Source organism: Delphinapterus leucas, chromosome 20 (genome assembly GCF_059928025.1).
Source record: "Delphinapterus leucas isolate spDelLeu-1000000601 "Yukka" chromosome 20, BTC_Dleu_Yukka2, whole genome shotgun sequence".
Classification (NCBI taxonomy): Eukaryota; Metazoa; Chordata; class Mammalia; order Artiodactyla; family Monodontidae; genus Delphinapterus; species Delphinapterus leucas.
Window position 1 is genome coordinate 9,592,613 of NC_143148.1, and position 23,879 is coordinate 9,616,491.

Below are 23,879 nucleotides of genomic sequence, written 5' to 3' on the forward strand. Positions count from 1 at the left end.
GGCTCCAGGGTTTGTGTCTGGTTGCAGCGCCAACCCTCGAGTCCCTGATCCTGTCACTCAAGTGTACCCCAGCAGGGAAGAGGAAGCAGGAAGCAGGCTGGGGAGAGGGCAGAAGAGCTTCTCAGTGGAGAGTTCTGAGAAGCATTAGTGTCCAGGACGTGACCTTGGGTAAATAATCTAAGTCTGCTTCCTCAGCTTAAAGTGGGGACGACAACAGTGCCTGCCTCCGAGGACTGCAAGTGAGAATTCAGCAAATCAAGAGCTCAGCCAATCCTCCAGGGAGGCAGGAGAGAGCCAGACCATGTGGGTGGGAGTCACGGAGACCTGGGTGAAAATCCTGACTCCTCACGGGGTTGAGGATGCAAAAAGGTGCATGTAGAGCTGTGCTTGACAAATGGCAATGGCCATGGCCATTATTCTTACTGTGGAAGATTAGAGGATAGGAGGAGGGTGTTGGGGAAATTGTGTGTGAGTGACAGGGACAGGGGCGGGGCGAGCAGAGGACAGGGAGGGAGTCCTCCCCCCCCCCCCGGGGAAGCCCTCCGTCACTCATCCAGACCACCCTCCCACCCCCACAGCTTCCTGATGGGAGAAGACAGGCTCCAGTATGAGGGCCGGGGCTGGAACACCTTGGGCGCCCACTCAGGTCCCACCTAGAACCCCATATCCCTCGGCATCTCCTTCATGGGTAACTACATGGGTAAGTGACTGTCCAGCCATCAGCTAGGAGGCTGACATGGAGCCCGGGGGATGGCACCACGTGGTGAGTAGTTGCTGGGAGGCTCTGCCTCTGTGATCTCAGGAAAGTGACTCTGCTTCTCTGAGCCTTGTTTCCTCTTTTGGATAAAGACCATTTGCAACCACATGGTTTCAGTGAAGATTAGTCTGTCTCTATAAAAGTTCTTAGACCAGTCCATGGCACCTAAGAAGTGCCTGATAAATGCCAGCTATTGCTGCGGCTCGGCTGGGGAGGTCTGGGGGCAGATGAGGGCAAATAAGCGGTAATCTTGACAGCTGACACTTGCCGAGGGCTTACTCTGTACATAAAATAACTCTTTTGATTATCCCACAGCCCTGTGGGCAGGTGCTGTCATTCTCCCCTTTCACAGATGAGGAAACTGAGGCACAGAGAGGTTCTGTCATTCTCCCCTTTCACAGATGAGGAAACTGAGGCACAGAGAGGTTAAGTCACTGCTTGGTGGCGGCAGGCTGGGTTCTGGGCCCTAGCGGGCCAGCTCAGAGTACAAAATCAGAAGCACTACCCACACTCCCTCTGCCCTTCGAGGAAGCCCCAGCCTAACTCCTGCCTCTACCTCCCACAGATCGGGTGCCCCCGCCCCACGCCATCAGGGCAGCCCAGAGTCTTGACTCCTAGCTACGAGGTCAAAGGACACCGGGATGTGTAGCAGGCGCTTTCTCCAGGCTACCAGCTCTACGAAATCATCCAGCAATGGTCACACTACCACCGCGTGTAAGGCCCTGTCCGTCTTCTCACACACACCCCCACCCCATCAGAAACCCCACTGCCTCCCCCTCCCCCAATAAAGGCAAACCTTAAACTGTATTTGTGTCCCGCCATCCCCCTCCCCACGCTCTCTCTCCCCCGTAAGATCCCAGCCATCGCCCCCCAACCTCCCAGAACTCTGACCTTGCTCAGAACCCAGAGGCCCCGACCCTGAACCAAGACCCCAGAGATCCCAGCTTGGAAGCCAAATCACAGCCCAGAACCCAGAGGCCTCAGGTCACAGCACAGGAACAGCACCAAGTCAGCTGAGATGTCACCACCAGAAGTTCAGGGGTCCTCACCTCCCGGGCAGTGAGCCATGCGGCAAGACACCCCCTCTCTACCACACCGCCAAAGACATCCTGGGCAGCATCTCTGCTTGAACTCCTCTGGGGACAAGCTGCTCACTCCCACCCCTCAGGTTCCCCCCCCCCCATTGCTTTAGAGAGTGCGGGAGTTTTTTCTGAGCCTGTACTCCAATCTGCCGCCCAGTCATAGGCATGGCCAGAAATACACACAGGTCCCAGTTACACCCGCTCCCCACCCAATCTTCATTCCTCCTCACTCCACCCCGACCCTTCAGTCATAAGCTGAGGGATCCCAAGGGCACATAGGTTTATTTACAAAACACACTTACCCTCCCTCCCAGAATGCAATGCCTGCGGGAGACGTAGGGATTGGGGTCTCACACACCTGAGACCCCAACAGCACCAGGAGGAGCGGGGCCTGGGTGGGGCCAGGACACACCAGCCCCGCCCCTCACGCCGAATCCATCCGAATCCATTGGAGGGGCAGTAGTCTCTCTCTGAGGTCACGAGTGCACGTCCAGTCTGTTCATGTATTCCTGCAAGGCCTTCAGGCGGGCGTCGATTTCGGCCATGTCAGCTGCCTGGTGGTCTGAGCTGTACTCTGTGAGAGCAGGCGTGGCTGTGGGGGTCCATGAGGGGCCCAATATCCTGCCCTCAGTAGCATCCCAGTGGGCTCTGGGGCAGGTAAGGGGGAGATGTGGAGTCCCAGGCTCACCTTTGATGGGGACTGAGCCCCCCGAGTCCGCCAAGCGTCTCTGATGGCGGCCGCGTTCCAGGGGGCTAGGCTTCTGCTGCTGGGGGTGGCAGGAAAGGGGGTCAGGCACCCTCTATGCCTGCCCCCCAAATCCCACCGGCAATTCTGAACCAAAGGACCTCATAAAAATTAAGGGTTGACACCTACTGAGTACTTATATGCAAAATAAGCTCCCTGTAGCTTCACCAGAACCCTCAGACGTGAATGCCATTACCATCCCCACTTAACTGATAAAGAAACTGAGCTACAGAAGCTAAGTAGCTACCTTGAGTCACACAGGTTCTAGGGAGGGGAGGCAGGTTTCAAGACCTGGCAATTTGAGGCCAGAGCCGGTGCTCCTAACCAGAGTCTCCTGCCCCCACCTCAGCCCCATCCTCCTCTCCAACCCAAAGGTCTCAAAACACTGCCTCCAGGGCTTCCCTGGTGGCGCAGTGGTTGAGAAGAGTCCGCCTGCTGATGGAGGGGACACGGGTTCGTGCCCCGGTCCGGGGGGATCCCACATGCCGCGGAGCGGCTGGGCCCGTGAGCCATGGCCGCTGGGCCTGCGCGTCCGGAGCCTGTGCTCCGCAACGGGAGAGGCCACAACAGTGAGAGGCCCGCGTACCGCAAAAAAACAAAACAAAACAAAACAAAAACACTGCCTCCAGAGGCATTGCGGAGCCGCTTTTACAACCTGATCCCCTAGAATGGAATCATGGGAGAAAGGGCCAGCGAGCTTCCGGTGGTTTAACGCTGCCCCTGCCTCCTCCAAAGCCTGAGGAAAGACACTCACCGTATTGGGCCCACTCCAGGTGGTGGGGCTGGGCGGCTTCCCCCGGCGACGAACGCTGAGAGGATGGAGTAATCAAGGACCAATGGGAGGGGTCTGTGGCACCTCCCACCTGGCCCTCTTCCTTGGTTTCAAGGCTCCAGCCTCCATCACCCAAGTTCCCCGCAAAAGACTGTTTCGAGTCTCCCCAGACACCTGTTTGGGGGCGGTCCTTTCCCCCAGCCCAAGTTTTACCCTCTAGGGAGGGATTCAGAGAAATCCTCGAACTCGCTGCAGGAGCTGGCGGACGAGTAGCGGCTGCGGAAACTGTCCACTAGAGGGAGAAGGAGAGTGTGAGCCTCTTGCACTGGCCACAGCCCCGCCCAGCTCGTCTGCCAGTCCCGCGCGCTCCGGCCCAGTTACCCGAGGAGCTGCGGTTTCGGGAGCGATTAGCCGCGTCTCCTCGACCGGTCACGGCTACGGGGGGCCGAGTTTGGCGAGACCAGGAGGTGGATGGACCGTCCCCGCTTCCTCCGCTGCCCAATCGGTTTCGCTGCTGCTGCTGCCTGGAGAACAAGAAAGGAGACGCCCACCTGTGCGCCCAACTAATTCGGGAAAGGGCGTCGCTGCGCCCCGTGGGTCACACCTAAATAGGGAAAAATCATGCGGAGACACAGACCAGGTAGGGGTGGGAGAGACAAATAAGCAGGGCGGGGGGATGGGGGAGGCTGGCGATCAGGAGAGGGGATGGAGGTCAGGCGGGAAGCAAGAGCAGGTAGGGGGAAGGAGAGAGATGGAGCAGGTGACAGGTGATGGAGATGGGAGTTGGGGATGGATGGTCAGAGGGTCAGGTAAAGGGGCAGGGATATGGGCAGGTGAGGAGAAAATGGGCGCTAACTTCATCTTGATCGCTCTCTGCTTCTTCTCCTTGGCTTTCACAAAGGCTGTTGGGTCGAAACGGGGCACGCGACCACCTAGGACCGGGTCGGGGTGGGGTGTGGAGAGAAGAGGAGGCTGGAGTCATAGGATCACGCCTCCACAGTTCTAGTTCCATCCACCTCCTCCCACGGGCAGAGCAGGGTCGTCACAGACCTGTGGGCGAGGGCGAGGGGCGGCCAGGGCGGCCTTGACCCCGGCCCCCGCGGTCGCTCTCCCGGGATGAGAAGCGGGCAGCGCCACGGCCACGCGACGTGGAGCGCTCCCGAGACGTCGAAGCCCGATCTTCCCGGGCCGAGGGCGGCACCACCGGTGTAGTCCGTCTCCTGGGAGCACAAAGCCCACTGTCAGTTTCCCACCAGCGACGACAACTCCTATCCCAAGCCTCTTGCCGGACTGCGCTATCTCCGAAACTTCAGGCCCATCCCCCATCAACTCCTAAACATTCACGTACTTACACGATCCTCACAGATACCTTCTCCCAGGGTCCACCCCTATCGGAGCCCCACAAACCACGCCCCCCCAAACCCATCTGTCACTTCCCTACAACCTAATACATCCTTTCACCAGGCCCTTCTCCCAGAGGTCTCCCACAGCTCCCTGGAAACCCTTCCCAATTTTTCAACATCCACCCCAGTACATGCCGGCAAACATCACTCGGATACCCACATGCTTAGCCACGCCCTTTCGCTCAACTAGACCTCAGACCCCGCCCCTTTTCGGTCCCTATCTCCAGGTTCAGCCTCCTGAATGCCGCCTCAGGCCTGCCCATCTCTCTACAGACTCCGCCCATCGTTTTCAACTACTGTGTGTGTCCTTCCCTATGCCCCATGCAGTCCATTAGGCCCCACTCATCCCTCCGTTAGCCCACTCTCAGGCTCTACCCGCCCTCTCCACCCTACCTGGGCCCCGCCCCGTCACTTAGGCCCCGCCCAACCACGCCCGGAGCCCACCTGCAGGCGGGGTCCACAGCTCCAAGGCCCCACCCACTCCGGGCCGCGCCCCTCACCCCCTCTTGTACATGGCCAGCTCGGTGTTCAGCGTCTTCAGCCGGGCACGCAGGCTCCGCTCCGACGCCTTCACCTCCTCTAGCTGCCGGTTGGGAAGAGGAGCGTAGAGGTCCAGACTGAAGCCAAAGTCCGGGACCCGCCAGCGCCCAGCCGGCCGCCCCGCCCCCTCACCTCCTTGGCCAGGCGGCGGCAATCCTGGCTTCGGCGGCCGGACCCGCGGTGCCCGAGGCCGCGCTCCTGCCGCAGCTCCAGCTCCAGGCCGCGCACAAGCCCGCGCAGCGCCTCGACCTCCTGGCGCGCCGCCCGCCCGGCCAGCGCCTCCTCGCGCGATCTGCCCAGCTGGGCCTCCAGCTCGCGCTTCTCAGCCGACAAACGCGACACCCTGGGAGGAGCAGGTAGAAAGTGAATGCTGGGGAGGGTGAGGGGCATGGTCCCATAATCCTCATTCCTCCACTGGGTTGGGCACGCACCATTTCTTGATCGGTAATTAGAGAAATGCAAATGAAAGCCATCAAGAGATGCTGAGCTGATAGGAACTTTATAAGACAGGGATCCAGCTCTCAACATCCAAACCCATCAGTCCCAACACCACCTGACAGTAGCAAATACACAGCCCCACAGAGGAAGGCACTGTCCCAGAAACCTGAATCTGATTAGCCTATAGGTTTAACAACCACTTCGCGGGAAATAAACAGAACGGGGGACCACGTGAACCATGGAGATAAAATCAACAAAATCCAGGGACTTCCCTGAAGTCCGTTGAAGCTGGGGCACAAGTACACGTGCATTATACTACTGTCTACTGTGCGTGCTTGGAATTTTTCCCAATAAAACATTTTTTTAAATCTGTGGCTCCCCCGCACTCTCCAAGGAGCTTCCCCATTCGGTCCCTTCCAGCTGACTTCCCCCCTCCCCTCCTCTCCTCCCCCCTCCCTCTCCCATGGTGCTCTTTGCAAACGCAAAATTCCCTCCTCCTAAACCCTCTCTCCTCCTCCTGGCAGGAACCACTCCACTCATCCTCCAAACATCACATCCCCCCCCCGCGGGGAAGCCTGCCTGCCCTCCCAGCCAGGCTGTCATGTCCCTCTATTCTCTCCTCTCCTGGCTCTCTGTATGTTTCCTTCCCAGCACCAATCATGGTGGAGCTGACGTTGATCAGTGCGATTATGTTTTCTGTCTGCATCCTCACTCCAGCTGTCTGGTCACTGTGTAGGAACTCGGGCTCTGTGGCCTGGCTGATGGCATCCAACTCTATTCCACTTCTTACAAGCTGTGTGACCTGGGGCAGTTTCACTTCACATCTCTGTGAAGTGGGATGATAATAATAACACCTACTGATAAAGTTGTAGTAATCTATAAAGAGCGCTTAGACTGTGTCTGGCACTGAGTGATGGCTCAGTAGACATCGGTAGGGCCAGGCAGTGTGCCTGGCACACCGTAGGAACTCAGTAAATGTTGGATGACTGAATGAATGAATCTTGGAGTCTTCCCAAACTCCCTAACTCCAAGCTGGGAAGAGAAAGGTAAGAACCAACTGTCCAGTTGTGGATCTCAGGGCAGATGACGCCACCTTGTGGCCATCCTGGGAAACACATGCACACGCACCTGGAAGACTCGCAAGGTTCTCCAAGCCCCATGAGCTTGCACTTCTGGGAGGGGAGAGGTCTGGTCCTCCCAGGCAGCACTGAGCGCTCAGTCCTGGGCTAGCACCTGCCAGCAGTGCACAGTGGCTGAGGAACCAAAGGTGGCTTGGGCTGACTGCCTGGATTCAAGGTCTAGCCAGGCCATATTACTTCACTGTGTAACCTGGGGCAAATTCTCTAACCTCTCTGGGCCTCAGTTTCCTCCTCTATAAAATGGGGACAATAGTAATGCCTACTTTGGGAGGATTAAATCAGTTAAATCATACAGCACTGAACAGAGTCCCTGGCACACAATTAAATGCTCGATAAACAATAGCTACTGGTATTATTATTATTACTACTACTAAAAATAGTATTAGCCCTCCCCAATGAGTGGGGCCCCCACCAGATGGAGACCAAGTCCCAGTCAGCCCCTCCACAGCCCTCAGCACACAGCAGGCACTCGGTAAACATGCCCATCAGGTTCCTGTCACAGCCTCCCATAACACAGGCTCCCTTTCCTGCCTAACCCCATCTCCATTTGCAATATACTCAGGTGGGTATGTGATCAATGTCTCTCTGCCCCCTGCGCTGGCACTACACCATGGGCAGGGAAGGGGCCAGCACAAGAGAGGCGCTTGGTGAAGGTGGATTCAACTGAATAGAGCCCTGCCTCGCACCCTGTCTTTGCACATGCTGTTCCCTTTGCCTGGAACACCCCTCCCTTCCCAGGCAGGGTCAGGTCTCTCTCTGGACTCCCTCAGCCCCATCCATGGTGAATCTTCCCTGTCTACAGACAGATCTGTCTCCCGCACTGGACTGGGAGCCCCAGGAGAGGACAGGGCCAGAATTATCTCGGTCATTGCTGTGTCCCCAGCACCATTAACACATGGTGGGCACAGAGGAGGGGCTCAGAATAAGTATTTGGGGAATGAGGGATGGCTGTCCTTCCATCAATGCTAAGCACTGGGTCCCGCAGTGCATGATGGGATGTGTCCCCCCAGCTCCAACCGCCCACCCCACCCCCAGACTTACTGCTCCCGCAGATGCCAGATCTCAGTTTCCCGGCTGTCCCGAGTGTCCTGGCCATCCAGCCCTCGAAGGCGGCTCAGCTCCTCCTTTAGTGAGCGAATGATGCCCCGCAGGACCACAGGGTCTGGTTTGCCCTGGTACGGGAGGGGCAGCGGGTAGTGAATCCTGAGAAGGAGGATTAGAACCGTGGCATCTCAGAGGCCAAGAATCCACCCAGGAAAGGACATGTGACCATTTCTAGACAAATACTACAGGAAATTGGTTGGGAGTCTTCTGGGAACACTTTTAGTTTCCTGATAAAAACAGCTGATACAATTAACAAGCACAGCCCTGTTCCATTTCCTCCTTCTTTGATATAGATGCAACGCCTGGAGAAACAGCAGCCATTTTGTGACCATGAAGAGATAAGGGTGCAGTCAAAAAGCCAACACATTAAGGATGAGGAAAAGAAGAACAAAAACAGAAGGAGCCTGAGTCCCTAACAAAACTGTTGAGTAGCAGCCATCTACCTAGACATCTCGTTATGTGATAAACTATTGTTTAAGGCACTGATAATGGTTATCCTGATACTTGTAGCCAAACACAATACTAAATGATATAACCCTCAACACTGAAGATTCCAAAGGCTAGGCTTAAGCAACATCCCCACCTAGCCCTGGGTACCAGGGGTTCCTAAGTTCTATCCACGTCCTCTCCCACCTGACCACCAGCTACCAGCCTGGTGGATATACTTGTACCCACCTGTCAAACTCCACAGAGTAGATGAGGATCAGGTAGCGCTTGGAGTTGAGCTGGGCCGATCTTGATCTCGAGGCCAAGGGGCCTGGGCGGCCTCCCATCTTTCGGTTCCGCAGGGATTCCAGATCTGTGTAGGTCAGCAGGTCAAGCGTAACCGACTCACTGCTCTGTTGGAGAGAATGGGAGGAGCTGCCAAAAGACCCAACGTGGCCATACCCAGAGCACACAACCCACACACCTGGGCCACGCCCCATTCATTCTTTAGGTTGGCTGGGCTTTCCCACACTGAGGCTGGTGATCAAGATGGCCCTGCCCCATGAGGGGCTGCCACAGGACATCATCAGAGGGAGAAACTGAAAAGAACCTAAATGCTCAGCCATAGGAGACAGCTTAGTGCTGGCTGGGGCTTCCAAGTACTGTCCACAGAGCCCTGGGGGTCCCCAAGACCCTTTCAGGCGAGTCCATGGGGTCAAAACACCTTGCATAATAATACTAAGATGTCATCTGCCTTTTTTGCTGTGTTGACATTTGCACTGAGGGTGCAAAAGTCATGGTGGGTAAAACTGCTGGTGCCCATTAGCAGAAAGCAAGCCAGGGGCATCAAATGCACTAGTAACCATTGTATATTCCACTGCCACGCAGTCTCCGCAGGGGGATGGGAAGGAGGGAGAAACACACAAATAAATAAATAACTAGATAAAAACACAGAAAATGAAACCTAGGAATGTCCTTGATAAACCTGTAAAAATTATTAATTTTGGGGGGCGCCGTACTGCACAGCTTGCAGGATCTTAGTTCCCTGACCAGGGATCGAACCCGCACCCCCTGCAGTGGAAGCGTGGAGTCTTAACCACTGGACCGCCAGGGAGCCCCAAATTATTAATTTTTTTGACTCTTGACCCTTGAGTGCACATATTTTTACTACTGTGTGTGACAAAATGGAAAGTACACATTCGGCTGCATATCAAGGTACGACATTTTCTAGAAAAAGCACTTGTGTGATTGAATTTTGAGCTAAATTAGCCACTTTTTCATGGAACACTATTTTTACTTGAAAAGGTACTGACAAAAACTACGGTTATTCAGTCTTCGATGTTTGGCAAGCATTTTCTCAAAAATGAACAAAGCAAGCCTGTCACTTCAAAAAAATACAGCTAACGGTATTTGTTTTGCAACAATAAAATTCAAACTCTAAAGTGAAAATTAGAATTTTGGAAAACTTGTATCTGCCACTGTGTGCTTGATAGCTTCTCAGTGTTGAAAGGCTTTCCTGGACAGATCAGTGAGGATATTAACAAATATGACTTCCTGATATTATATAATGAAATGTGTCAACATTTGGAAGATTTGCACAACTCCGTGAACCAATATTTTCCAAATGACCAATGCATGATGTTACAAATGATGCTACAAATGCATGATATTAGAAAATGGGGAAAAGATCCCTGCAAAGTAAAGACACACCAATAGATTTTAATGTCACAGAACAGGAAAAGTTCACTGGGATGGTCTCAGATTCCACACTGGGATAAACCTTTAAGAAACTACCACATGTCCAGTTTTAATGTGCTGGCAAAAGAGGATATGCACAATTATCTGAAAAAGCTATTAAAGGACTCCCTTTTTCAGCTATATATCTTCCTGAGGCAGATTTTTCTGCATGTACGTCAATCAGGACGTATCACAACAGACTGCAGAAGCACATGAGAATCTAGCAGTTTTCTATTAAGCCAGACATTAAAGAGATTTGCAAAAAATGTTAAAAAAAAAACTCCACTATATTTCTTACTAAATAATTTTGGTTTTGAAAATATTTTTCATAAAAAGGTTATTTAGGTCAGTAACAGGTTTGTTATTGTTATTTTTAAATGAATTTGTAAATATCTTTATATTTTTCTCAGTTTTAATTTACAATATGGCAAACAAATATTGATAGATAAAACCTGCATGAACAAAAGCTCTTTGGTGTCCTCAGTAACTTTTAAGAGTATAAACGGGTCCTGAGACCAAAAAGTTTTTTTTTTTAATTAATTTTTATTGGAGTATGGTTGCTCTACAATGTTGTGTTAGCCTCCACTGCACAACAAAATGAATCAGCCATACACATAACGGTATCCCCTCCCTTTCGGACTTCCCTCCCATTTAGGTTACCATAGTGCATTAGGTAGAGGTCCCTGTGCTATACAGTATGTCCCCATCAGTTGTCTATTGTATACATAGTATCAATAATGTGTATGTGTCAATCCCAGTCTCCCAATTCCTCCCACCCCACCCCTTTCCCCCTTGGCATCCATACATTTGTTCTCTACGTCTGTGTCTCTATTTCTGCTTTGCAAATAAGAACATCTATACCATTTTTTCTAGATTCCACATATATGCCTTATTATACGATATTTGCTTTTCTCTTTCTGACTTACTTCACTCTGTGTGACACTCTCTAGGTCCATCCACGCTGGGACCAAAAAGCTTGAGAACCACTGGGTTAAATAAATCATGATGCATGGGTATACTGGAATACTAAGCAACCACTAACAAGGATGACAAACTCAAAAGTTGTAATAATAATAAAAATAGACAATACCTGTATAGCACTTATTATGAGCCAGGCACTATTCTAAGCTTTTTACATGTAATTCACTTAATCTTCATAACATTATGAAATGGGGACTACTATCATCCCCACATTACAGATAAGGAAACTAAGACATGGAGTAACTGGCCCACAGTTCCCAAGTAGTAAGTGCTAGTGATCACTGATTTCAGAGTCCATGATCCTGGCCATTATGCTATACTGCCTATAGATACCAAAATGTTAACAGTCTGAGGTGGGGGATAGAAACAGAATTTAGACTCTTACTTTCTAAGTCACACATTACTTTAATATCATCACAGTTTTATGAGTGCATATTATACCTGTAACCAGAGAAATAATGTAGTTCACAGTTTTTAAATGATGTCTAAATAGCGTCTGTGTCACTTTAAGCCCCAACCTGCTTCTTTTTTTCCTATTAATATTTTTAACTATTTGACATTATATATTTTTTTCAATTGTCTGTCTCTCCCACTAGGCTGTCAGGTTCATGAGGGCAGGAATTTTGTCTCTTTTGTTTAGTGCTGTATTCCAGTGCCTGGCACACAACAGATGCTCAGTAAATGAAATGAATGATTATGAATGAAATGAAATGAATCCACTGACATGACTAAATTTTTATGAATTATTGTTAAATCTTTTAAAAGGCTACAGAATACCTTGGGAAATATATCAACTATATAAAATTATAGATCTGCAAATACACACACGTTCACAAGTGAATACAGAAATGCAGAAATGGCTGGAGTGATTTCCATCAAAATATTAATGAAAGGGACTTTCCCAGGGGTCCAGTGGTTAAGACTCCACCTTCCAATGCAGGCGGTGCGCGTTTGATCCCTGGTTGGGGAACTAAGATCCCACATGCCACGCAGTGCGGCCAAAAAATATATATATATTAACAAAATATTACTAGGAGTGAGTATTGGGAATGGAGTGATTTTTACTTTCTTCTTTACATTTCTCTGAGACTTGAATTTTCTCCATGATAATCATTATCATTAGAATTACAACCAGAATAAGGTATTTACATTTGGGAAAGAAGAAAAGAAAACGATAGCCCTGTTCCTTCAATGAAAGAGAAGGTAGAGGGTCTTGCATACATCAGGTGGGCATCTACCCTCCCAGAGACCCAGGGAACAGACAGCTCCCCCAGCCCCCAACCCTGGCCCCTACCTGGGTGAGGGCCGACTCCAGCATGTTACAGAAGATGTTGAACTGTTTGAAGTTCCCTGTCTTGTGAGTCAAATCTTCGATGACTAGGTAGGGAGAAAAGTCCTTCCTGAGGTCTGACCACTTGCCCAGCCCAAGGGCAATGCACCCAAGCTTTCCACCTTTCCCCAACACCAGTGCCTCTGGCCCAAGAGATGAGCCCTACACCCCGTCCCCAGCTTAGAGAGCTTCTAGGTCAGGTAGAAGAGGCAGGTGGACAGGATCCTGACTGGCCTCATCTTCTGGGAGAAGCTGAGCCCAGGGAAGGACAAGTGAGCCCACCCAGGCAGGCACACTCACAGCTGGCATCGAATTCAGCCCGCCACTGGTCGGCCGTCATCCGGTCCTCCACCTCCAGCTCTAGCACCTGCCCAGACACCATCACCCGCACGGCATGCTCCACACCCCGGAAGACGTAGTCCACCTGCAGGCCAGCTGGCTGGTCCATGGCCAGTGTCGCTGGAGAGGGGAATGAGACAGAGACCCGGAGGGGCTGAGAGCCCAGACTCAGGAGCTAGAAGGCCAGAATCCTGGTTCCACCATGTACCACCTTAGGAAAGAGACTTTGTCTCTCTGTGCCTCAATTTCCTCATCTGGAAAATGGGTACAATAATGGCACCTACCTCATAGAGCTGTCATGAAAATTAAATTGGACAATACATGTAAAAGCACTTGGAACTGTGTCCTGCACGTTACTATGCCCAATACACACTGGTTAATAGAATATATGATTTCCAATAAGAGGATCAAGATTAATACTATTGATTATTAATTTATTAATCCTTATACTCATTATATATTTATTGTTTATTCATTTATTTAAACATTTGTGGAGAAAAGTCAAGCCGTAAAGGGAGACAGAGTACTGAGATCAGGCTGGGCAGAGATTTTAAATAGAGGGTCAAGGGCAGGCCTCCCTGGGGAGGTGACATTTGGACAGAGAACTGAAGAAGGTCAGGGAACAAGCCAAGTGGCTATCCCTAAGGAAAGTGGTCCAAGTCGAGAGAACAGCCAGTGCATGGATAACAGATTATCCATGATAAACTTAAATCATTTACATTGAATTAATAATTGAACTTCTTCATTAGTCCGCTGTAAGCATAAATACTTTCTCTCAGCCAACAGGACTACTACTCACTGTTAGTTCTATGAGGAGCTGGAGGACAGGGTAGGCCTCCACCCTCAGCATGAATTCTATGGAGTGGTTCAGAATGGGAGCCCCAGGCTGTTTGGGTTCGTGTCCAAGTTCAGCTATGTGCACTTAGATGGGCAAGTAACTTAACCTCTCTTGGAGCCAGATTCCTTATCTTTAAAGCCTGTGCCATCCTGGGTGCTGGGGATATGATGAGAAACCAGATTCTGTCCCTACCCTCAAGAGGGTGGCAACAGTTAGAGGCATAAAAATGTCAACTGGTGGGGAAAGGGGATACTAGCGAGTAGGGGTCGCTCTTTTAGCTAAGGTGGTCAGGGAAGGGCCACCCCCTCCCTGCTGAGCAGAGGCCTGGAAGGAGGGAGGGGGGGAAGACAGGTGAATATCTGGGGATTAGGATCCAGGTAGAGGAAACAGCCAGGCAAAGATTCCAAGGCAGGATGTACCTAGTTTGTTCTGAAAACACCAAGGAGGTCAGCGTGAGGGAAGGAGAGAGGGAAAGTGAGGAGATCAGAGAGGTAACGGGCCAGATGATGTTCCTGCAGGCCTTTGTAAGCCCACAGAAGGATAACAGCGTTTATCTCCTTAGATTGGTGTAAGGATTAAATGAATTAATCATGTTAAAATCCTTGGTGAAATTCAGCCATCCCTGACCCAAGCAAGCACTCAATACATATCGGCATCATCATCATTTTTTTTTTATTGAAATACAGTTGATGGACAACATTATGTTAGTTTCAGGTGTACTACACAGTGACTTGACATTTGCATACATTATGAAATGATCACCACGACAGACCTAGTAACCATCTATCCCCATACAAAGTTATTCCAATATTACTGATCATATTATGTGGCTTATTTTATAGCTGGAAGTTTGTACCTCTTAATCCCCTTCACCTATTTCATCCCCACTCCCAGTCATCGCTATTCTTGTTATTATTACTTTGTTGTTGTTTCTGAGCTTGAAAGGGACTAGAGAGACAAGGCCAGCCCATTCCCTTCCCAGTGTACAGATGGGGAAACTGTGGCTCTGTGAGGAAAAGAGCCCTGTGCAGAGTCCCACAGGTGCTGCAAAGACAGAGGCACCCAGGGATGCCCCCAACCCAGTCCATGGGGACTCCTCCAGTGCCTGACCTCCTTCTCTCCCCACTGTCTCCTTCAGTCCTCACACTTTCCCCAATTTAGTCCTTCCTAAAGTCTGATGTTGGAAAATTTAATATTTTGAGCCCTGAATCTCTAGGTCAGTGATTTTTTTTTTTTTTTTTGGACCGTGCCACTGCACGGCATGCAGGATCCTAGTTCCCCGACCAGGGATCGAACCCGCACCCCCTGCAGCAGAAGCACCGAGTCTTGACCCCTGGACTGCCAGGGATGTCCCTCTAGGTCAGTGATTTTTAATCTTTTGAGTCCTTGAGCTTTTGAGAATCTAATGAGATCTCTGAACCCTCCCCAGATAAATGAATAGATCCATAACCTCTGCAAGTAATTTCAGAGTCTCCCAGAATACCACATCCCCAGGCTCATCCACAGATCCCCTTTCTCAAATGCCCAAGGACAATCGCCAGAGCCCCAGCCATCCTGAGAGGCACGTCTCTGCCTCTAGACCCAAGCTCTTAACTTTATCTGGGGGAGGGGGTCTCTGGTGCTTTGGACGGACTGATGAAATCTGGAGAACCTTTTCCCACTCACACTCTCATAACTGTACTTTCATTCTCTGGGGTTTCAGAAGCGGGGGGGAGGTTAATAATTCCTGATCTACGGGTAAACAAACAGCTACACATTTCAACATATCCCTCATCCCCTGGCCCGTAGCGCGGGTGCCAGGCAGCGCTGGCCCCGCCCTACCGGGTGTCCTAAACCCCGCCCACCCACTCCGCCCCTCAGACCCCGCAAGCCTATCAGCGGTTGCGCTGTCCCGGCTACCACGGCGCCAAAGGCAGCAGCGGAACACTTGACAAGCCACGCAGCCTAACCGCCCCATTCACCACCCCACTCTTGGTACCCAACTCTCCCGAGGAGGCAGAGGAAGAAGGGGACCCGGCCCTGCCCTCCTCCTTCCCCACTCCCCTACATAAGCCCCCCATTCATAGGCCTTCATTAGATAACAGGGCCTTTCTGCATCCCACTGCCCTGATGACACAGCCAACACCTCAGTCTCCAGATAGTAAGCCCCTGAATATTCTTCCCGAATTCAACTCTCCCCTTACACCTACCTGCCTCCTCACCTGCACAAACTGCGCCCGCTCCCTCCCTCCATCCTCTCTTCTAGACAGAATAAATCCCACACTCCCCAGCCAGCTTGACTCTCCCCTCCTGACCCCAGCTCCCCATCACTCACTCCCTAGATGGCCTCGAGATTCTGGTCACTCCCCTTCTCCCAGTCCCCCATGTTCTACTGGGGTTCCCCCCATATTCTACTTGAATTTTGTCCTGTCCCCCACAACACACACAGTATTCCGCCTGGATCCTGTCTGCATATTTGCCCAGGGTTCTACTCCACACACACCCCATTTTCAGCCTGTATTCTGTAACCCTGATATTTCACCTGGATTCTGTTCCCTCTCAAATTCTATGTAAACTCCCCGCACCACCCCCCATTTTCCACTTCTCTTCCCTTTGGAGAGCCCTCCTTGAAGCCCCCCTCCCCCCCAAGTTCTGGAATTTTCCAGGCACGGAGTCACTCCCTCCCTCCTTCATGCCCCACCCTGCCCCCACTGCCGACCCTGTCCTTCTACCTGCATCCTCCATCCTTGCTCTGTGACTCCAACCAGTGGTCTGTGACCGCCGACCAGTGGCCCATCCTGGTCGCTGGTTTTGTTCCAGTCGCACGTCTCTCCCAGCTCCTCTTCGCCTCAGCTTAGTGACCTCCGCAACCCAGCCGGGGTGCTGTGCCTTTGAGGCCCCGCCCCTACCAACCCGCGACGTCAGCACTTCCACCTAGTGCACTCCGGGTGGACTCCCCAGCGCCCCACTCTGGTCCACACACCTGACACCATTTCTCCGGCCTTATGACATCATGGCTTCAGTGCACACGCGCGTGTACACACACTCAGTTTTCCAACCCCCAGCCCTCTCATCTTTCACTAAGGTGACCCCCTCTCCATTTCCAGTGTGACATCACCGCCCCTGGCTCCTCCTCCCGAATTATGCTCCCCGGATATTTCAGATTTCACAGCCCTCACCCCAGGACCGGAGTTGACAGTCCTCCACGCTGGGTTCCCCCAAAACAAGTCCACATCACCATGTCCTACACCAGACATGGGTAAATCACCGCCCCTGGCAGCCCCTACCCGATGGTTGTTTTCCCACCATCTGCCACCACCACGCCCCACACCAAATATTCCCGCCAGTCATGACCTAGCTGGAGTCTCCAATACAGCGTACCCCCCACTTCACCTTCATACACGTGGCCTGGCCTCAGTGACTCTTCCGAGCCCCCAGCTCACTGCCCCGCCCCCCACCATGTGGGTGAATTGGGGCTGGATGGAATCCCCTTCCCCTTAGCCCTGCACTCCAGATCAAAACCTTCCACATTATCCGCCTGGACTATATGGACCCCAAAGCCCTTTAAGACACCCACAATCCAGACCCCCATAGTGCCCACCGCAGCCCATCACCACCCCCTGGGATATCAGACACCCTCCCTCACTGTCCCTCAAATGCTTTTTGCCTTAGATAAGGACTAGGCACGCCTACCAACCAGTGACTCACCCGTAACTCTGCTCTCTGGTAGGTATTGCAACCGTCCCCCATTGTACAAAGGATGAAGCATCTTGCCTGGAATCCTGCAGCGAGGGACTGGCACATTCATCCCCCTGCTCCTTACTCAGCTGCCTTTCCCTGACTACCTTCCTTTTCCTGCCGTAACTCTCTTCCTTCCAGCACAAATCCAAATGTGGGCTCACACCTTAAGCACGGTACACGCTGCAGGCTGGGGACTCCTGGGTTCAGATCCTAACCCACGATGTGACCCCCGGGAAGGCATTTACCCTCTCTGGGCCTTTCCCCATCAGTAAAGCGGGGAAAATAAGAGTTCCCACCTCACACAGGATTATTGTGGGGATTGAATTAGTCAATTCAAGGTGCTTCAAACAGAGCCTGGCACTTGGTCAACCGTTACCATCTGTGCAACTAGCTGATGACTAGTTGCCAGACCAGAAGCTCATGAGGGCACAGCCATTTTGATCATTCTTGTATCTTCAGCACCCGGGGCCTGGCACAGATCGGGGGCTGCTTGTGAATTAATGATCGATGCCAGGAGGCAGGGTTCAAGGCACTGGAGATACAAGCAAGGTCTTCTCAGCTCACTCCTTGTCATCCTCCAAGTCTCAGCTCCAATGCCTCCTCCTGCAGGAAGCCCTCCCTGACTCCCAGCCTGGGTAAAGGGCTGCCTCGATCACTGCAGAGTCCCCACCATGGCCTAGCACTGGGCCAGCCACAGAAGAGGAGTTGAATGATGAGAGTTCCAGCCCAAGCTCTGAACCGACCTGTTTTTCAAAGTGAGGGCCGCAGACCTTCGGCATCAACACAGGAGCCTGATGACAATGCATCATCCTGGGCCTGGTCCCAAACCTACAGAAGCAGAATTCCTGGAGGTGGGCCCAGGAATCTGCATTTCCTATAAGCTCCCCTAGCACGAACTAGAGCTGAGATCTTCTGCCCGTGGCCACCACAATCTGCCCAGTTTATGATCTCATCTAGACCCCAACACCCTCCCAGCTCAACAACCCTGCCCTATATCACAGGGAGACCCCCCACGAAACGGTGGTAATGGTGGAACAGTACAACTAACACCTTTTAAGCACTATGTACGTTTCTAGGTGCTGAGTTCTAGATCCACTTGAAGCCAACGCTCTAGTGAGGGGCGTCTAAGAAGCCCAGTGGATATAAACAAACACTAACATATGTCAGGTAATGGTAAACCTTATGAAGAAAAGTAAAGCCAGGTGGTGAAGGGCCAGAGGGTGGCAGGAGCTATTTTAGTTTGGGTGGTCAGCGAGGGCCTGTCTGTGGAGTTGACATTTGAACAGAGACTTGAAGGAGATGCCACAAAGGCATCTGGGGGAACTCAATGCAGACAGAGGGGACAGCAAGTACATTCCCCAAGTGGGGATGTATTTGCTATGATTGAGGGACAGCAAGGGGGCCAGGGTGGCTGAAGCAGAGTGAGTAAGTGGGATTGGTGGGATTTGAGAGCGGCGGCGGGGGGGAGCTGGATCAGGTGGGGCCTTGTAGGCTTGACAAAGGCTTTTACTGCGTGAGATGGGAGCCATGGGAGGGTCTGAACAGGGGAGCAACATGATCTGACTTCTGTATTAACTTGACCGCGGGGTCAAGGGCAGAGGCAGGGGACCCAGTGAGGAGCCCACTGCAAAACATCAGGTAAGGACAGGTGATGGCTTAGGCCAGAGCAGTAGCAAGGGAGGTGGTGAGACACGACTGGATTCTGGATGTGTTTTGAAGGCAGGCCTGTGAGATTTGCTGATTGACAGTACGTGGCTGAAAGAACAGGGAGGAGTGAACGACAACTCCAAGATTTCTGTCCTGAGTACCTGGAAGGACGGGACCGCCATCAACTGGGTTTGGAGGCTGAAGGGGGAAAACGCCAAGTTTAGTTTGGGACAAGTTTTTAAGTCTGTATGTCAACTGGACTTCCAAGTAGAGAAGGGCCAGCCATTGGACATATGAGTCTTGAGTTCAGAGTAGATATCCCGACTGGAGATAGACACTTGGAAATATCATTACATAAAGAGCATATGAAGCCAGGAGACTGGGTGAGGCCACAAGGTGAATGGTACAGACTGAGAAGAGAGGAGGTCATTCTACTGATGATGAAGCTGAGGCACAGAGGGTTAAACAACTCACCCAGTGGCAAAGCCAGCATTCGCGCTCAGGCAACACAACGCCAGAGCCCACACTCTTAGCCACCGGTAGGGTTAAGAAGTTTAAGAGTTAATTCACATAATACACTTGGTAGGTGCCTGGCACATAGTAAGCCTTCAGTAAACGCTACGTGTATCATAAGCTTTCACACCTCGTCAAAGCACACCCTCATCCTTGGAGTTCTCAATATCGTTCTTCACCTGCCCTCCACCCAAATCAAAGGTTTAACTGATGGCAGGGACTTCCACCACTCCACAATGCTCTATAATAACCCTCTGCCTTAAAACCTCCCATTAAATCGCAAGGCTATCTTACAAGGACATTTCTATATTTTACCATCTCCTGTCTCCTACTTTACACACTTCCCCCTTTAAAGAGCCTCCTGCGAAACAGAAAACGCCCCCCGCCTCACATACTGCCCTCTGCCTCACAACTCTACCCCTGTTAAAGGGCAACCCCTCCCGATTCTCACACTGCCAGTTCTGCTGCCTGCCCAGCCCACTCTCCCCCCAGAGCACCCCCCTCCCCCCAGGATCACTACCCCAGCCCGCGCACCAACTACTCTCGCCGCCTCTCACCTTCTCCACGGACAACCCTCCTCGCGAGCGGTTCAACTGCCGAAGCTCCAGCCCCGCCCCAGGATCCGGCCTTCTCGCTTCTGATTGGTACTGGCTTACTCGCAGCCAAGTTCCCATTAGTCAAAACAGACGCCCGTCACTATAGCCCGCCCCAGAGAAGAACCCGCCCTCCAATGCTTGCAATTGGTCAACTCAGAAGAGAGGCTCCGAAATGGGTCGGGTCGTCAGTCTTCTCTCCAATCACTACTGGCCGGTAACTACTGCCAGTCATACAAAGAAGGTTGTTCCTCTGAGAGGGAAGGAAATCCCGGAAGTAGCTCTTTGACTCCGCCCATAACCCCCTGCGGCAGAGCAGGCCACGCCCACGCGGAGGGGCAGGCTGGAGGAAAGTGTCCGACGCGCCTGCGCAGAGGAACGTCTTGGCTGAGGGTACAGAAGATGCGGAAACGTTCCTGAAGACTGGTTGAGATTTATCCTCGTTCAGTGCGTTCCAAGCCTGCACTTAGCAGTTTGCAGGCCTTGGCTTATTGATAGTTAGCAGTAACCATGCAATGTAGGGGCTATTATGATACCCATTTTGCCACTAAGGAAACAGGCTCAGAGAGGTACAGCCACTGGCCTGGGAACACACAGCTTGAAAACTACCCCTATTTTGGCTTATGAGTCATCAATAGGGACGATACAGTTTATAGAATTTGATGGGGGAGTAGGGGAGGGGAGCGTTCTTTAAGAAAAGGAATACAAAATCACTAACACAAAACTGGGTATGAACATGAAAATTTACTTAGAATATGATATGAAATAATTGTTATTGTACTTTTAATATTGTTATTGTTACTTTTAAATGGTACATATTTAAAAGAGCTGACAAATACCACAAACATTGCAAAATCTCCAAAGATAAGGTAATGTTTTTATTAACTTACTACCTGACACACCTCTGTGGTATGTTTCCTACTCTTCTGGCTGCTTATACTTATTTCATAATATCCTGATCTGCAGAGAGAAGAGAAAAGTAAATTATCTTTCCTCTAGCAGACTTGATGGAACTTTTTTTAGTCATTATCATTTAGAAAAAGTTCAGCTTCACAAGTCAGTATTGGTGATGTCATCTAAGTTTTTTGGAAATTTGTGAAAACTTTCATAAAGTTTAACTCATGTAAGCTACATGTTTTGGAAGATGTTTCCACAGACTAGCTTCTAGCTCAGTCCTTTTAATTCTTGACTCCCTTTCATTATGCAGGTGCTTCTGGAGTAGACCACTAGAGGACCATTCATACCACAACAGACTGGCCTTGTAACTAGTCAGTTAGCACCTTGGACAATAAGATTATTCTGGAAGCCATTCCAGACACCAGGACAACTAGTTAGGTAATTTAAGTACAGCTGAAAGTGTCTATGAACCACATCAGAACATCCCATGGAACCCGACCTAAATGTATCCTCAACTCACCTTCCCCTCACCTAGATCCCACCAGTAACCAGGGTGACTCCAGCCCCACCTGTGGTAGAGACAAATGCAACAGGGGGACATAGAACTGGGAAAAACCAGTGGTCTTAACCAGCTGCATTTTAAACACCTTCCTTTTGCGAATCTTACAAAAACATCAGCCCACAGGAACACCTTGCTAGGGCCATGGAAGGGCCTATGCAAATCAGGGGCCCTGAAGCTTATGTGAGCTTTGCTATAAATCCACTCTGAATACCTGTCATCATGCATCTATTGAATTGAATGTCCACTGTGTGCCAGAGGCTAATGCCAGAAATCCTGCCCTGAAGCATAATAGCTCGTCCTGACACTGCCACCAACTGGCTGTGGGGACCCCCTCCCTCTCTGGGTGTGAGTTTTCCCACCTATAGATTGAGTATTGCTAAAAGACTAACATTTGGGGTTATTAGGAGGCCCAGACATAAAGTCCACTAAAGAGTCCTATTAAGAACTTGTGGGGGTGGGGGGCTTCCCTGGTGGCGCAGTGGTTGAGAATCTGCCTGCCGATGCAGGGGACACGGGTTTGTGCACCGGTCCGGGAAGATCCCACATGCCACGGAGCAGCTGGGCCCATGAACCGTGGCCGCTGAGCCTGCGCATAACGGGAGAGGCCACAGCAGTGAGAGGCCCGCATACTGCAAAAAAAAAAAAAAAAAAAAAAGAACTTGGGGGTTTGCAATCAGAGAGACCTGGATTAGAATCCCAAAGCATATGGAAAAAAAATAATCTCTCAAGGCTTCCTCTTACCACCTTGGGACTGTCCATAAGCCATACGTCTTCTGTGAGCTTCACTTTCTTCATCTGTAAATGGAGTTCAGTGCATTCATTCATTCATCAACTGTTTACTAAACACCTGCTATATTCCAGGCACTTTTTTATATTCCAGACACTATGTGCTGAGAGTAGGTACCTCAGTGAACAGGCAGAAAAAGCCCATGCTCTAGTGAAAGGGAGACAAACAATAAAATGCAAATAAATAAATGTCAGGTGGTGATAAGTGCTGTGGAGAAAATAAAGCAGAGTAAAGGGGACAGGATGGTCAAAGAAGTGTCTCAGCGAAGCTGGCTTAGAGCAGAGACCGGAAGTAAGTGAAGGAACCAGCCTTGTGGTCCAGGGGTAGAGCATGCCAGGAAAAGGAAACGGTGAGTGCAAAGGCCCTGAGGTTGGGAGCATGCCTGATGCATTTAAAGAACAGTGAGGGGACTGCCCTGATGGTCCAGTGGTGAAGACGTGGCACTTCCGCTGCAGGGGACACGGGTTCAATCTCTGGTTGGGGAACTAAGATCCCACATGCGGCACAGCCAAAAAATAAAAATAAATAAAAAATAAAGTCTTTAAAAAAAAAAAAGAACAGTGAGGAGGTCAATATTGAGTGACTGGGAATGTGGTAGAAGAAGTCTGGGAGGGATCCAGAAGCCAAGTCTGGGAGGGATCCAGAAGCCAAGTAGGGTCTTAAAAGCCATTGTGAGGTCTTTGCTGTGAGTGAGAAGGGACCCACTGAAGGTGGAGGGCAGCAGGGGCATAATTTTACTCATGTCTTGAGCAGTCATACTCTGTTAAGAATAGGCTGTTAGGGCTTCCCTGGTGGCGCAGTGGTTGAGAGTCCGCCTGCCGATGTAGCGGACACGGGTTCATGCCCCGGTCCGGGAAGATCCCACGTGCCGCGGAGCGGCTGAGCCCATGAGCCATGGCCGCTGAGCCGGCGCGTCCGGAGCCTGTGCTCCGCACGGGAGAGCCCACAACAGTGAGAGGCCCGCGCACTGCATAAAAAAAAAAACAAAAAAACCAAGAATAGGCTGTTAGAATAATTCCAATGAGATAAAATGGTACAACCTGGGAAAAACATTTTGGCAGTTCCTCATAAAGTTAAACATACAATTATCTAATGACCCAGCAATTTCACTCCTAGGTATATACCCGAGAGAACTGAAAACTTGTGCTCAAACAAATACTTTCCATGAATCTTCATAGCAGTACCATTCATGATAACCAAAAGGTGTTAACAACCCAAGTGTCTATCAATAGATGAAAGGATAAACAAAATACGATCTATCCATACAATGGAGTATTATTCAGCTATAAAAAGGAACGGAGTACTGATCCATGCTACAACATGGATGAACCCTGAAACACTGTGTTAAGTGAAAGAAGCCAGACACAAAAGGTCACATATTGTATGATTCCGTTTGTATGAAATGTCCAGAATACGCAAATCATAGAGACAGAAAGCAGATTAGCAGTGCCAGGGACTGGAGTTGGGGGGTGGAAAGGAGGGGAATGGGGAATCATTTAATGGGTGTGGGGGTCTCCTTTGGGGAGGAT

General features: G+C 50.9%; 2 protein-coding genes across 6 annotated transcripts in view; one reads left to right on the forward strand and one right to left on the reverse strand.

Annotated features, from left to right (window-relative positions):
* The window catches only part of PGLYRP1 (peptidoglycan recognition protein 1), a 29,650-nt gene extending 24,960 nt beyond the window's left edge, over positions 1-4,690 (forward strand). Inside the window, 3 exon segments of the mRNA XM_022585314.3 lie at positions 579-700; positions 1,323-1,362; positions 1,364-4,690. Of these exon segments, the coding sequence (XP_022441022.2) occupies positions 579-700; positions 1,323-1,362; positions 1,364-1,475 (274 nt within the window). The 3' untranslated portion in view covers positions 1,476-4,690.
* Positions 1-20,113, reverse strand: part of CCDC61 (coiled-coil domain containing 61) — a 43,781-nt gene extending 23,668 nt beyond the window's left edge. Inside the window, exons 1-14 of one of the 5 annotated variants that reach the window (XR_002646268.2) lie at positions 20,069-20,113; positions 12,755-12,913; positions 12,419-12,501; positions 8,656-8,819; positions 7,918-8,079; positions 5,432-5,642; positions 5,260-5,342; positions 4,407-4,576; positions 4,213-4,288; positions 3,738-3,880; positions 3,570-3,648; positions 3,339-3,393; positions 2,528-2,606; positions 2,142-2,413 (exon numbers count right to left, since the gene is read on the reverse strand). Coding sequence is in view for 4 of the 5 variants with exons in the window: in XM_089902676.1 (XP_089758802.1) it covers positions 2,316-2,606; positions 3,339-3,393; positions 3,570-3,648; positions 3,738-3,880; positions 4,213-4,288; positions 4,407-4,576; positions 5,260-5,342; positions 5,432-5,642; positions 7,918-8,079; positions 8,656-8,819; positions 12,419-12,501; positions 12,755-12,902 (1,665 nt within the window). In the remaining variant the exon portion in view is untranslated. Of the gene's footprint in view, positions 1-2,102; positions 2,607-3,338; positions 3,394-3,569; positions 3,649-3,737; positions 3,881-4,212; positions 4,289-4,406; positions 4,577-5,259; positions 5,343-5,431; positions 5,643-7,917; positions 8,080-8,655; positions 8,820-12,418; positions 12,502-12,754; positions 12,914-20,068 lie in introns of those variants that run through there. The other 4 variants (XM_022585310.2, XM_030761219.2, XM_089902676.1 and 1 more) reach the window with 4 other exon arrangements.
* Between the last annotated feature and the right edge of the window lie 3,766 nt (positions 20,114-23,879).